This window comes from Ochotona curzoniae, unplaced genomic scaffold, assembly GCF_017591425.1.
Source record: "Ochotona curzoniae isolate NIBS_2020 unplaced genomic scaffold, NIBS_Ocur_1.0 contig_899, whole genome shotgun sequence".
Lineage (NCBI taxonomy): Eukaryota > Metazoa > Chordata > Mammalia > Lagomorpha > Ochotonidae > Ochotona > Ochotona curzoniae.
In genome coordinates, this window is record NW_024466605.1 from 1,848,465 (window position 1) to 1,864,625 (window position 16,161).

Genomic DNA, 16,161 nt, shown 5'->3' on the forward strand with positions numbered 1-16,161 from the left:
ATATGTCATGTACTTCTGTCTAGTGACTCACAGGAATTACAGAAGGCAAGGACTTTAAGGGAAAAGAGAACAAAAATTGGAGCTGGTAGAGAAAATGTCCTTTTGTCATTGACCAATTTAAATGTGCTGTAAGAATGGTAATCTCAAAATACGAGTATTACCAAAAATGAAAACATGGAAGTCATGTGTTATTGATTGTGCCATCTTAGAAAGACTAATCACCCTAAGTAAAACATTTCCCTAAGTTTGTTATTTAATGGCATATAACATGTCCAATCCTGAGTCAAATTTCAAAACAGGACGGAAATATGAGTTCCACATTCTGCAATTCATCTAAGAAGGTCTAGAAAACACACAACAAAGTAGCACTGCCTTTCTGTAAGATACAGTTAGAAGTATGTGTGGTCTAAAGCCAAGAACAGTGGGATTAATTACTTAGACAAGAATTTAACTTGTTGAGAATCAAAACTGTTAGTACGAACCATAATTCCTGCACATATTCCTTTAAATATTTTAATAATATTGGGGGAGAGTGAGGGAAGAGGCTTCCTTTCATAACGTAATTTTGTAATCATTCAAAAATTTATTGAAAACATTTAACTTTGTAAGCAAGATAATAGAAGAGCAAGACAAACTGCAAATTCCACAATGAACTCATTATAACTTAGTTTTCACTTTTTGATTCAGATTGAATTATTTCCTGTATCATTCTCGAGATTTTTAAAGGGGTTTCTGACCACTAGGAGGAACCTTCCACTCAAGAAATGCACACTTCAGGCAAGTGCATAACAAAAATGGGCAGGTGCCACACTTCTTTAATATTATACTGTAAGCAGTTCTGTAACATTTTTAGTATTATTGTTAGTATTACTGCTTAAAACTATGTTCCAGAGCAAGTGAGCAGATACAAATTAAAGGTATTTCCTATGGACCACACTGAACTACAGTTATCAGCTATTTAAAAATATTGTCTCTAATCCAAAGGATTTGTGGTTTTGAAATCCATGAAGTATTATGACAAGATAGTAGCAGCTAATACATCAACTATGAATCTTTAACATCTTCACAGAAAGAGGTTGCACAGGAAGTGTTGAGGAGACTGTATGTGAATAAAATCCTTACTGAAATCGATGAGAAACCTGCCATAGCCCTTGCGCTGGTATTGTGGGAGAATCATTATACAAGAGACGTTGTATTTCTGTTGGCAGTGCTTTTCCTAGTGGAGAAAGTAAGAGGCAAGATTTAAAACAGTGTGGTAAAAACTTAATAGTAACGCTAATGATTAACAAACAAAGACTACCAGCCAAACCACAGCCCAGTGCTTAGAGACCAGCAGTGCACACCAAAGAAAACAACACCCCGTGGGAGAAGAGAGCAGTGTGAAGTCACTACTGTTACCCACAAAGCAACAGTCCCAGGAGGGCAGGACACAAGACCCAATGGTCCCCTTTAGCCCTAGCTGCAACCCAGCAGGGGAGCCTGGGCTCTGCACCATCTGCAAAGCCAAAGCGGATATTTAGCAACTGTCAAACTTCCTTCACTTTCTGTTTTGCTGCTACATTGGGTACGAAAGCTCCTGAGTTGTGCCTAACATTACACAACTGCCCTGAAGAATGAGTAGGTATACATGTTTATAAATTAATCAACATGTTTTAAATCATACTTAACAAAGTGGCCTACTTGAAGGACTCTTATGAAGTCCACCGTTTTACATATTTTCACATTTTACCATTGCTTGCTTATATAAAGGTTCATTGATTTAGTGTGACTAGACATTTTTCTTTCCTAAGGGAATGAAGATTGAGAAGAAAGTATTCTTTAATAGAAAATGGCTTCTTATCCTCACTTCCATGGCTAAAACTCAAACAGATACAATCCAAGTTGAGCAAAGGCTCTGAGATAATGACCGTGTTTACCTCACAAGCTGTGTCTGTTCTCTCCATGGGAGTGCGAGCACCATTAAAATTCTCCTGAGTACTGCCAGCAGCCCACACTCCTAGGAGACTCATCCTGCACAGGGGTATTGGGCCCCTTCTAGCACGCAACACTTTCTGAATGTTCCTTCTATCTTCTACCCCACCAGCTAAATGACACCTACAGGATGCTGCATCCCGCAGTGTCTGACCTCAAACCAGGAGTCCAGGCTGCTTTAGATTTCACAGGCATAGAAACATTTCAAGCTGTTGTACTTACTTTAGAAAAGTAGCCAACCAGGTGGCAGCCCTTGACATCATTCTGCGTTAGTACATAAAAAAGAAATGGCTCCACGTCGTAATAGAGTGTTTTGTGGTCAAGAAACAACTTTGCCAAGAGACACAGGTTTTGACAATAAATGGTACTCACGTTCCCATCAACCTAGAGGGAAAAGGGCAGAGAGTGAAACAGCCAGCAGTGTCTCTTCAACCCAGAGAAAACCACATCCCTGACCAGCATCCTGGGCATCCCCAGCCTGGCCAGGGCAGCTGGCAGTTAGCAGCACCCACAGAGGACAGCCAGGCTCTCCAGCAACGTGGGCAGCTAGATGAGGGGTGGGGGACAATGGGGCTTAGAAATCCAGTTTTTTACTTTTATCAAGATTAACTGCAGGACCTCTTAGATGGCACCCTTCACTTGTCCAAAGGACTTGATTCAACCACAGACATGCATGTGACTCCTGATGCCCATCACCAGGTCTGCTCCCAACTGAAGTGACCTGAAGGAGTTCTGAGCACTGCCTGTGGTGACCTGCTGGTGTGGCTCAGGGCAGCCTCCAGCCCATGGCACTTTGTTGACAGGCTCACTCATTGGCACACATGCCACTGGACATGCACTTAGCTGCCAAGACACCGTCAGGCATGCTGCTTCAGCGAGCTAAATAACTTAACATCACTTCTGTTAAATACAAACTAACATGCTTCAGCTGAGAAACCACCTGCTTTGGGGTATTCTGAAACAGCACTGTGCACCACATATTCATTTTCTCTCTTAAGCAGTGCCCAGGGTGCTTGGCTGACCCTATCAGAACACCACCATGGGGAAGACCCAGACAGTGAGAGCCTGAAAGGATCCTGATCATCTCAAAGTCTATGACCGGGCACAGAACAAGTACCAAGTAACACCTGACGCTTCAATCACAGAACTCAGGAGATGAACAACCGCTACACACAGTAATACAGAAGCCCAGCCATGGCCCAACTCATGTCAGCCGCATGTTCAAAACTTAGTAATGTCATCCTCGAGATGATCATTCTTCATAGAAATCATGTCCCTTAAATGCTGGCTTTCATAGATTTTAAAATGCTCTACATACAAACACAAAATTGGTTGGCATTTCACACACAAAAGAAGTTCTAATGAGCTTGTGTTTACATTCAAATGAAGTTATAACTCATAATGAATACATTTCCCTTTTTAGTCTCACATAAAAGAGTAAGATATGTTATAACTGATGCCTTTCATTCAATGAAATACAGAAGAACCATGTTCTGAGGTCAAGCTGTGAATGTAGTACCACCCAGGGAGGCTAAATCCTGCTTCTCATTTGGCTAATGATTTACTCACTGCCTTAAAACAACAGCTTCTAGAAAATCAAGTACCACATTTAGATGCCACAAAATGTGGATAAAAGTAATGACCACAAAGCAACCTTACCTCAAAGACAGAAATATTGTTCTTGCGGTAAATCTCATTGGCAGGTGGATGGAACCAGCCACACTTCTTCATGTGCTGCTGCAGAATAGTTCTGCTTTTCATATATTTTAGACAGAATTCACACAGATACAATTTAGGCAGCCTGCAAAGAACGATTCAAAAATGCGGGGCTTTATATGTTACAGGACTTCAAATTACTTAAACTATCATCTTTATTACCTCCATTAACCACAGCCTACACTCATCTAGGTAACAGCATCCAACTAAGAAGCCAGCAGAGGGCAGGGGGCGCAGCACTCTTCGCTAAGTCTCCTGGGGTGACCTGGCAGGCGGGGAAATCTCATGTTCCCCCTTTTTTGAGATTCTCCAGCAAGCAGAAGATAAAGCTGACGTTCAGAATGCTGGAATAAGTGAAGATCTGAAGTAATTATTCTTTCTTCCTCCGCTTATTTGTTACTCATCTACTGATTTAAAAAAATATGTGCTAACATTGTGTTTCATGCCCTAGCAATAGGAAGGAACTTCAAAAAATTTAGAGAAATGGAACTAAAAGGTGAAGTTTATTTTGGTACAAATATATATTTTAAAATTTTAGGTATAGCTTTTTTATAATACACTCTGTAACCCAAGACTTTCCTAAAGTTTCCTTTTAAAGTGTCAAGTAAAATGAATGTATATATAGTATAAACCATGTGATTTTTTTTTTAGATTTACTTATTTATTGGAAAGTCAGACATAAAGAGAGGAGGAGAGACAGAGAGGAAGATCTTCCATCCGATGATTCACTCCCCAAGTGACTATAACGACCGGTGCTGCTCTGATCCGAAGCCAGGAGTCAGGAACCTCCTCCAGGTCTCCCATGTGGGGTGCAGGGTCCCAAGGCCTTGGGCCATCCTCGACTGCTTTCCCAGGCCACAAGCAGGGAGCTGGATGGGAAGGGGAGCTGCTGGGATTAGAACCAGCGCCCATATGGGATCCCGGTGCGTTCAAGGAGAGGACTTTAGCCGCTAGACCATGCCGCCGGGCCCAAACCATGTGTTTTTACATATGAAATTGTGACACTGAACATGTGTGGCCAGTCAGAACATACCTCCTCCTTTCTAACCCTGACACCCTGGCTCGCTCCTTCATCAAATGTCACCACATGAAACCTAAGTCAAGGGGTATTTTAATTAAGAAATGTTCAAATTACTTTGTATGTTATCACATTGCTCCTTGTACTTATACAATAGTGTTGCAGTAAAAACAGAACTTCTTAATTACACTGGCAATAAGGTAAATCATTAGGGCAGCTCCCAAGACAATGGAAGGAACACAAGCTAAATTAAGAACCACGGCTTTGACTATGCTTCAGTCTGAAACAGTCAAATGCCAAGGCTCTCCTGGCCTGACATGTTCCACTCATTCCCCATCTTGTGTGCTCAGCAGAGCTGGCTTCCCTGCTTCCACAGCCCTCAAGCCCTCACCAGCCAGCCAGTGATAAAGGCCACATGCAAGGGTGAGCATTCGTGGTGCAACAGATGAAGTCATCGTGCCACACACCCACATCCTATAGCACAGCATGGTTTCATATGCAGCAATCACTCCACATCCTCTCCCAGCTTGCTGCTAATGCACCTGGGAGGCAGCAGACAATGGCTTAAGTGCTTGGACTCCTGCCTCCCATGTAAGACACCCAAACGGAGTTCATGGCTCCCAGCTTCAGCATGGTTTGCCCCGGGCTATTGTGCTAAGTAAATCAGACCGCATGCATGCTTGCCCTGTCACTCCACCTTTTAAATAAAATTGGAATTGTATCATATTTCATTTCACCATGCAGTATTTTTATATATGTAGTTCTTGAAAAAGATGAATTTATTTTAGATTGAGGTAGAATAAAAGAATAACCTAACTAATTTAGGTTGTTATCAGTATAGACAGTAACACATGAAAACAAAGACTATTTTAGAGTTAAAGAAAATGGTATTTGCAAAACAAAAAGGAAGAGTTTGACTCATTAAAGTATGATGACCACAACAATGTTTCCAGGCTCGTGCTCTGGAAGCAGCTTTTGAAGCATAATCATAGATGATGTGAAAACACCTTAGAGCCCAGGAAGCCTGTCTTGAGGCACACTGGGTGCATGGTAAGGATCTCTGCTCCAGGAAAGCTGAACTTCTTTTCCCTCTTGGCAGGGAAGAGGCTGCAAACTCTGCCTTAACTTTGTGCAAATAACCTCACATATTATTTTCAAAATGTCATGTCAGGATACTGAAAGCTTCCAAGGAACTACTACGGTATATAAGATTTATTTATTTTTATTGGGAAGGCAGATCCACAGAGAGGATAGAAAGAGAAGGTCTTCCATCTACCAAATGGCCACAATGGCCAGAGCTGAGCAGATCTGAAGCCAGGAGTCAGGACGAGGAGCCTCTTCCAGGTCTCCCAAGCAGGTGCAGGATCCCAAGGCTTTGGGCCATCCTCCACTGCTTTCCCAGGCCACAAGCAGAGAAATGAAACGGAAGTGGAACATCAGGACATGAACCAGCAACCATATGGGATGCTGGCATCATTGGACAGAGGATTAACTTGTTGAGCCATGGCAGCAGCCCCAGTATATTTTGAACTGTCCAACACACAATATGGCTTTCCAAACTCTCTAATATTAACTACATCAACATAACATGCTGTTACAGCATTAGTATGAAAATCATTCCAACAGGAAATACTGAATAAAGCAAATAAAAATTGGCATTGTAATTTTAGTCAGGAAGTGAGAACCAACGGTATGAAAAGGAAATGGGTCCCGTACTAGTCATTTCTTTGGTCTGCACATGGCCCAAGATGCCCCATGGTTCAGGGGAAGACCAGTAGCACAAAGGGCTCTCTCCCTCTTAAGTATCATGTGAATCACAGCAAGAAATGGCTCTATCGGTAAACATCATCTAGCACAGACACATGAACTAGGTTTCAAAAGTGACCCACAATTTTGAGACTGTCATTCTAGATACCTGGATTTTGAACATTTCTCTATAAAAGCAAGGTGGAAGGATGACATCCCACCTACAATTTACCTTTATTTATTTATATTAAATTTTCAACCACTAATACTAATTTGTCAAATCACAAAGTTATGGAGGTAACACAACTTAAGCATAGCTTCACTTTGAGAGATAAGTATCATAACTGAATACTTCCTTTATGTGTGAATCTGAGCAATATAAATAAAATTCTATGCTTTTAATAACACTAAAAAGGAAATAAATCAAAGAAAATAGGGATGGGGCAGGATTTAGCACAGTTATTAACACACCACTTAGAATGTGAGCATCCCAGATCAGATTGCCTAAGTCCCAGCTTCAGTTCCCAATTCTAAGTGCCAGGAGAGTGCACGAGGTCCCCGAGTTCCTGCCACCACATGGGAGACCTACCCTGAGTTAGAGGCTCCTGGCTTTGGCCTGACTCAGCCTCCGCCTTCGTGGGTTTTCAGGAGTGAGCTAGCGCATGCAAACTCTATTGTCTCTTGCTGCCTTCCAAGTGAATAAAATAAATAAACATAGTGACAGACTCCTAAGCTTTCCAAATTATGGTGAAGTACAACTTTAACAGTGCCCAATCCAATTGTTTAAGGTCTCAGTACAGACACATAAAAATAAAGTACAAGTTACTTAGCTAAATTTAATCATGTCACAGTATGCACATGCTCAAAGCATTTTGCACATGATTAATATACTTATATATCAATTAAAAAGTAAAATGGGGCAGATGTTGTGTGCCGGTTGAACTGCTGCTTGCGATGCCCACATTCCATGTCAGGGTGCTGGCTGGAGTCAGAGCTGTGACCACTCTGCTTCCAATCCAGCTCAGCTCCCTCTCACGTGCTGGGAAAATAATACATGACGTTTCAAGCACGTGAGCTTTGTCTCCCACAAGGGAGACATGGCTGCAGTTTCAGGCTCCTGGCTTTCCCTGGATCCAGCCCTGCTGCTGTAGCCATTTGGGGAATGAACTAAAAGATAGAAGACTGATGTCTCTCTCTCTGCCTTTCAAATAATGTCTTAATATTAAATATTAACATTTATAATTAATATCTACAATATTAATTACTTTTCTGAAAACATAATCAAAGAAAGAAAAAGTAGAATTTAGCTAAGATCAAAGGAAAGTTAAAAGACTTTTAGTTTTAGCAATAACCAAATTGCTTAGAAAAATATTGAAAATCTGAGAAAAATAACTGCCAAATATTTTTTAATTTCCTTAGAATAGCTAGATGAAGTCTTCTACACTTGATCTTAGCCAAAGGGCCGAGAAGCGGTAAGATGAAGTCTTCTAATAATGATTTTAGAAAAACTAAGCTGAATTTCATCAGATGAAAAGAAGGCAATGCGATCGATCTACCTTATTCAAAAAACATCTTCCTGAGAACATTTTTAAAATTTCTTACTTTGTGAGATCCACACCCAACAAGATGTAGATTCTCAAGAAATGATTTGAGAAAACTTCCAAAAAAGCAAAAGCAAAAAAAAAAAAAAAAAAAATTTTTTTTAAATGAGGTAAGAGAGCCATGGGAGACACAAAGAGAGCTTCCATCTGCTGGCTCACTCCTTAGATGAACACAATGGCTAGCATCAGACCAGGTGCCATCAGGAGCCAGGACCTTCATCCAGACCTCTCATAAGGGTGATAGGGTCCCAAAGACTTGGGCCATTCTCCACTGCTTTTCCCATGCCATCAGCAGGGAGCTGAATTGGAAGAGGGGCAATGGGGGCATGAACTGGCACCCGCACAGGATGTTGGCACTGCAGGCAGTGGTTTTACGTAGTATGCCACAATGCTTGTCCCCAAAATGCTTCTATAGAAACAATACAAATAGCTGCAGTTTTCCTTTTGAACAAACATACAGAAAGAACATCAGGCTATAGGAAAAGCGGCTCAGTTACAGGGATGATCAATCCTGAGCCCCAGAGAATACTGCCAGTGGCGAGGGCAGTGCCATCAGAACCCCTGCATCCTCAGGGTTCTGAGCATCCCTGGCAGCTGGCAGCTGCAAGTGGCTCTGGGCAGCAGAGCCCAGGTGGAGCCTCCACATACTCCACGCTGATCAGAAGTCTGTCAGATGCAGATGGACTATCTCTCTGAGGAATTCCTGTAGTGCCTTCTGGATTTTGAGGCTTGCCCAAGGTAACAGCAAATTGTAGTACAATTTCTTAAAAATTATTTTATCTTAATTATTTTGGAAATCACAGAGAGAGAAAGGGAGACGAAGAAAAGAGTTTTTCTATCCACTGGTTCAGTTTCCAGATGGCTTCACTGGCCAGTGCTGGACAAGGCTAAAGTCAGGAACTTCATCTGGGTCTTCCACATGGGCGGCAGGGGTCCAAACACTTGGGCCATCCTCTGCTTTTCCCAAGCCATTAGCAAGGAGCTGGGGTGGAAGCAGAGCAGCCAGGGCACGAACCAGCACTGAAAGGGGAAGCCTTTGATCCCAGGTGATGACTTTACTTGCAAAGTCAGTTCCATGAAACTTAATGTAACAACAACAAAAAATCATGCCAGGTGTTACTTGTATACAGCAATTGGTACAAGCCAGGGAGCTTCACGTGGACACACACATGTGATGTGCAGCAGCACAAGCTGTGAGAGAAGCGGGCTGAGGACCTGGCTCTGCTGTTGCCGGCAGCCATCTGAATTACACTAGGACCAACCCACCCAGAGGAAATGACAGCTGCTGCTATTTCCTTTAATCCCCTTTCATCCATCTTACTGACTAATCAGAGGTTTGGTTTCTTCCCAGTAACTGGGAAGAGAGCTCCCGTTATTACGAGGATAAGTAAACCTGAGCCAAGCGACAAGGTTACAGACTATGCACTAAGTCAAGTCACAGAGAGCATCAAGAAGCAGAGGAAATGTCCCCAGGGAACATGAAGAGGTGTGCCGTGAGCAGCTGGGCTTCAGTGCAAATGGAGGCATGTCCTGCCTTTTCTGACATACTGAAATACAGCAGCACTCCATCAATACAACCCAACCTCCTCATAACATAGATAAACTGGTGCTTCAGACCACACCACTGGGAGGACACGCGGTGATTTGCAAGTGAGTCAGGTGAGGGCTAACTGACCCCCCCAGGACATGGCTCTCAACTGTTGCTTCCTCAGAGTGGCCACACTTGGCCCTGAAGTGTTGCTTTTTGATGGCTGTGACTTGCTCACTGAGGTCTGAGTTTGTTAACAGCATTCTTGCTCCCATTTTTCTATGTCTGCTGTATACTTGCAAGCGCGGTTTGCAGGTTGTTCCATTAAAACAAGACCCTTAACAGCTGTACCGACCTGTGCCCTAACTTTGCCCCACCTAGGAACAGGCCATGTTGTTCAGAAGGTAAAAGCTACAGGACGAATGCTCTGAGCATTCATCTGAGCGTGTGCCCACTGCCTGCAGCACCGTGATTAGGATTTGGTCCAATAGCTGCTAGGTGGGACACTGAGGCATGAACTGCTTAGACTAATGGGTCCACCATATTTCAAATCACAAAGCAGCACATGCGTTTTTAACACATCTCATTTCCCCTCTTCTGTCAATGAGCCAACATTACTAAGCACCAGCTTCAAAGCACTGCACATGCTTGAACTCCTCTGATGTGCACAATGACCTGCGAGTCCATTGCCTCTAGCACAGCTAGCTGAACAGCTTCTCAGCTTGCATGGTTTACAATGTCAGAGCTGAGCCAACAGCCAATTGGGCTCCACTAAGCAGGTTTTCTCATCCCCAAATTCCTGGTGCAGGATGGTTTTTTTCTTTTTTAAATCTGGAAGCCTAACTTTTTATATATAACACTACATCATTGTCCAATTATCTCTGGGAAAATGAACCATTCACTAAATTTGTTCAATTAATTTATACAAAAAGTTAATCACAAGTGAAATTTTATATTTACTTGCAGTTATACTTAAGATGCTATCATTTCTTTCTTTATAAAAATTTTACTGTAAGAAGTGAAGGTAAATTTCCCTTAAAAAGTATTGTGCACTGGGACCATGCTTAGCAAGCTAAGCGTATGCCTGCAGTACCAGTATCCCACCTAGGCGTTGGCTCCTGTCCTGGATGCTCCACTTCTGACCTAGCTCCCTGCAAATGGCCTGGGAAAGCATTGGAGGATGGCCAAAGTCCCTGGACTCCTGCACCTAAGCGAGAGATCTGTAAGAATACCGTGGCTACTGATTGCCCAGTTCCAGGCCATTTGGGCAGTGAACTAGTGGATGGAAGGCATTCTGATGGCCCAAGTGAACCAGTAGATGGAAGATTGTTTTGTCTTAGTCTCTCCTCTCTGAACCTCTGCCTTTCAGATAAACAAAACAAAATAATACAAAAAAAAGGCAGATGAAGTGTCTCAAAGCTTTTCATTCTGACCAAGTGCAAGGCTTCTGATGTAAGCAGCAGCTTTCAGACAGGTTAGAGAAACGCAGCAATCTAAAGCAAGGGGATGGCACACTGCGTGTCTCCTGGCATGCAACTAGTGTGAACATAGACAAACCTCAGCTTCCTCAAAGGTAAGATGCACTAGACAAAACCAGCTTGAACATCCTAGAGTTCTACAAACCTAGAAGCAGGAGGCAGAGGGCCTCTCCGAACATACCTGGAGTATTCTTGAGGATATGGGGAGGAGTACCAGGTGTGGATCTCATACTTCCCAAATTCAATGACTGAGGGACAGCGGACTTGTGGATCAGGGGGACCAGTCACTCCAACTTTCTGCGTAGTCAAGAGACACATTACAAAAGTTAGCTACGTTACATTCACTATAACAGTCATAAAAAAAAAAAAAACTCAACCTTTATATTGCCTTTTCAAGATTCCATGGGGTGGGGTGAGGGGACTGCCAGAAAACTCACTAGTTTCGCAATACGTTGTATTATTCTTTAAGCAGAGTACCTATGCAAAAACAGGAATGCCAGTATATCTTTCAGAGCCAAATGCAGCTGTTGGCACTGCATCTTCTATATTTAGTAACACTGAGAATATTCTCTAAGGACTTACTTATTAAGGAGAACCTGCTGGCATTTGGGAATGTAAAGAGATGCCTCTCTACAAAAAGAAGGGGGGAGTGCTGCCATGTGCCAAGGTCAGGACACACACCGCAGGAGCTGTCAACATGAACACGACCTGGGAACAAGGAAGCCCACGCGCAGAGGAAGGCTCCTGGGGCAGGAGCAGAATCATAACAGCCTGATAAAACAAACACCCTAAGGTCTTCGCTTGCTGCACAGCCACCTAACACACCCTTCATTAGCAGCTCTGCCCAGGCCTGACCAAAGGAACACCAGTGTTACACACAGATGATCCCGGGTGTTTAACATACAAACATACAAACCATTTCTCTGCCCCCACAATGTGACTATGCCCACACCAACCACAAACAGAGCAACTTCACAAGCCTGTTTGACTATCCTGACCTCCACACCAGCAATTCACACATAAGCCACCACTGAAGACAACAGAGACTAGGTTCTACATTCTGCTCTGCTTCCAATCTAGCAACAGATCCACACATGTATGTGTGTACCACATATGTTCTTAAAAACACTAAAACGACTGCTAGAACTCAGCATGATCAAACCACCACCACGGGCAGGCCTTCAGTGCAGCGGCAAACAGCATACAGGATGCCCACATTCCAGCACTGACGCAGCTGAGCGCCACTCCCCTCAACTCCAGCTTCATGCTAACACACATCCAGGAGGCAGGCAGGGAGGGCTCAAGGAGCTGGACCCCAGCCTGTAGCCACTACAGGCATCTGCAGAACGGATGGGAGCTTTATCTTTGTGTTTACAAAGTAGGGGCTGGCATGGTGGGATATCAGGCTGATCCTCCACTGGCATCCCATAATGGGCACCATTTCTAGTCCTGGCTGCTCTGTTTCTCATCCAACTCCCTGCTGCTGACCTGGGAGAGCAGTAGAGACAGCCTAAGTGTGTGGACCTCTGCACCCACGTGGGAGATCTGGAAGAAGCTCCTGGCATCCAGCTTTGGACTGGCCCAACTGTGCTGTTGCTCTCATCTGGGGGATGAACCAGTGGATAGAAAACCTCTCTTTCTCTCTCTCTGCTTCCTCCTCTCTTTTTCAAGTAAAATAAGTAAATCTTTCAAAAGAAAACAAACAACAGAAAACCCCAGCCAGACAACCAACCAACCAACCAACCACCAACAACGACAACAAAACAGGAAAAAAAGAATAGCCAAAAGTACACTTAAATTTTATGCTTTGGGGATCACTACAAGATGACACAGAAAGTCGCCTGTCGGAGGACGTAACACATGTAACCAAATTCAAAGCGACCAAGACTGATGCAGCAAGGAAAGCTGCCGACCACGATACTGGCATCACGATACTGGCATCGCATACAGCACAGTTCAAGTCTTGGCTGCTCCACTTCCAATTCAGCTCCCTGCTTGTGGCCTGGGAGAGCAGTGGAACAAATCCCAGATTCTTGGGCCATGTGGAAGACCTAGATGGAGTTCCACCAGCCTGGTCAGGCCCCAGGCATTGTGGCTATTTGGGGATTAAATGAGCAGATGGAAGGTCTCTCTTGATCTGTCTTTCCCCCTCTCTCTCTTTTCGAACACTGCTTTCAAATAAGTAAATCCACTAAAAAAATACTAATAAAATGAAAAAAAAAAATCCTCTGACCTTGCTCAGAGAAAGAAACCCCTTCCTCAGTAGGCATTTGAGAGCAGCCCTGTCTCTCTAGCCCCCCTCTTCATAAAAGGCCCTAGTACTCATCTTGGGTTGCAGCTGGAAAATAGCCAAGCAAAACCAAAGCTCTTCCTTAGTCACTCCAAAACAAAAGACAAACCCTCTGTTAGTTGGACAATTATGTTCTTCCACTAACTTGTCCTGGGTGTCTCTAAGTGCAAAAGTAACACAGAAACACCTAAGAAAGAGTTAAAATAGACCAACATTAAGTTTGTAAAAGGATTTCTATAATAGGCTGTTCTTAGAAACTATATTCCAGAATCAACTATTCTACCAACTCACAAAGCAGTACCATTTTAATAGTTCAAAACAACCTAAAAGAAAGTATCAAAATAACCAAACACCAGAAACCAACTTTAAGCTCCCAAGACAAGGATCAAACCGGGGGTGCTGAGGCTGGGCTCTACCTGTTGCTTTAGAGCCTTCTCATCGAGTGCCCGCTGCTCTTCCAGGCGGATACCCGACGTGAAAGAGGATATCCAGTTCCAGTACAACTGCTTGCACATGGCTGCACCCAGCACAGCCTGTCTAAAACTAGCCACGCCTGCCGTCTGCCCCAGCCTCCCCTCCCATTTGCACTGCACAGACCTCCCCAGTGAATGCCCGCTTCTGTAAGCCTCCAGAGCGAGGGTGTGGCTGCTGTTGTTGGCTCAGGTTTGCACGTTCAGGGAGGGAGCAACCATGGCATCCCAGCCACTCATTAACCCGGTCCCTGCTAAACTCAAATCCCAAGGGTGCCTTTGTGAGGTCATTTTTTTTTCACAACTTCAGTCAAAATACACTCTGATTAAGCCTATGACTTTCCAAAGTAGTCGCTGCCTAATATAATCAAGAGCATGCGTGTATGTATGTTTGCGTGTGTGTGAGCACATATGCGTGTAAGCTTTTAATTCCAGTCCTGCCCGTGTACATCCTCATTCTCATCCGAATATGCCAGATTCTTAAGAGGACGACACACACATTGAGTCAGAGTTGATTTGCTGGCCCATGACAACTAAAGAGGGCACTACATATGTTAGTAACTGGGCTTACCCAAAAGGACACTAACTGCACCTGCTTCTAGATAAGGAAACCTTGTTACCAGAGGCTTAAAAGAAATGATCACTACCTTCCACAGGAGCAGCTTAATTTTAACTTCTAACACACAGAGGCCGTGGCTGCAGCCCCATGACTAGATCTGGTGAAAACACGGAAACACCACGCACAGAAGCCCAGCTCCTGCTCTCCTCCCCTTCTCTGCCACAACTCCTGTCTTCCCTCCCTGTTCCTGTGGGAGAATGTCACCTGAGAGATGACAGCCAAGGGCAGGGCTGTTCCCTTCCTACTAGAGTGAGGATAAGAGGGGCCCTGCCAGTATTTGAACATGCTCCCTAGAAACACTCCTGGTAAGCCATTTCCCTGATCAGGGACTTAGCTGCGTGATGAAAGAGGTATGTAAGAATGGGTTCACATGCTCCAAAGTGGACAGAGCGAGACCTTATGGAACACAGAGAACATGTGTTTGTGCCCTGCCATCCAGCTCTCTGAGCAGAAACTGCACCATTTTAGTGATGGAAAAACAAAGCTTGGTGAGTATTTCAGGGCACATGGCAAGCCACCATTCAGGACGTTCCCATCTTGTATCAGAGAGCCAGCTTAAGTCCCAGCTCCTCTGCTTCAGAGTTGGCTTTCTGATAAAGTGCCTGTCCTGGCTTCAACCTGGCCTAATCTAGCTGCTGTGTGCTTTGCGGGAGTGAACAAACAAAGGCAAAATTTTTCTCTCTCCTTCTCTCAACCCGTCACTCTGCCTTTCACTAATAAATAAAAGAAAAAACAAAACAAAACAAAAAATCAACCAAGGCTGGGAGAAGTTAAGGTGCAAAACATCAGGGTAGGAAAAGAGGAATAATAAGAATAAAGCCAGAAGACAGCAAAGAACAGGCAGGGGGCAAAAAGAAGGGACATGCAGCCCTCACCTATTGTTCTAAATCCAAAACTTTGAGCACACTTAAAAAAAAAATTTTGGAATGTGTCTATTTTCATTATAGTATTTAGCATTTTATAGTGTTGAAGCATAATTTTGCTGAACCTGACTTTTTTTCGGGTAGTCTAGACTGGTTTATAACTCTAACAAGACATAAATGCTAAATACTATAATGAAAATAGACACGAGACAGCTGAACAGTAATCTATAGCCATTTTAAGGTGTATAGAACCCGGTTGTATATAAACTAAAATTGAAATGTCAATGAAGAAGTCACAGGATGTGGTTAAGAACCTGCATTTTTTTTTTTAACATATTGGTTACTCAATACTATGTCAATTAACTCCATAACATTATAAATTGTTGCTGATGTTATGTTGTGGCTTTTAATTGACCGGGATGATACTCTGCCAGCTCTACTTTCAGACCAGAGATGGTCTCCCCAAGAAACCGCTGAACTTATCTGCACAGTAAGATGCTGGACTCTATGCCTGGTATATGCTTGCAATGAAAGAATCTCAACTGAACTTGAACTGTGGTAATACAACAAGGTGGAGGAATCCACCATGGGGGGAGGGTTTGGGGAAAGGTGGGAGGATCCCAGTACCCATAAAACTGTGTCACATAATGCAATGTAATTAATAAAAAAAAAAATTTGAAATGTTGTTTTACCCCCCCCCCCAAACGCTACAAATTGACAAATTCTTATCCAAAATCTCTGGAGTACACATGTTTTAGAATTCTCAATCTTTCTCATGTTGTAAACTGTTGCAGCATTGTAGTACACACAAGTATACGTCTAGGTCAACAGCCCCAACAGGATTGGCAGGATGACTGCACA

The 16,161-nt window shown here is 43.4% G+C and overlaps 1 protein-coding gene across 3 annotated transcripts in view; it reads right to left on the reverse strand.

The window, feature by feature from the left end:
* Nucleotides 1-16,161, reverse strand: part of KAT6A (lysine acetyltransferase 6A) — a 107,623-nt gene that overhangs the window by 13,754 nt on the left and 77,708 nt on the right. For all 3 annotated transcript variants that reach the window (XM_040994172.1, XM_040994171.1, XM_040994169.1), the window contains 4 exons: nt 11,240-11,355; nt 3,631-3,772; nt 2,194-2,355; nt 1,123-1,216 (listed from right to left, as the gene is read on the reverse strand). In XM_040994172.1, the coding sequence (XP_040850106.1) occupies nt 1,123-1,216; nt 2,194-2,355; nt 3,631-3,772; nt 11,240-11,355 (514 nt within the window). The remainder of the gene's footprint in view (nt 1-1,122; nt 1,217-2,193; nt 2,356-3,630; nt 3,773-11,239; nt 11,356-16,161) is intronic.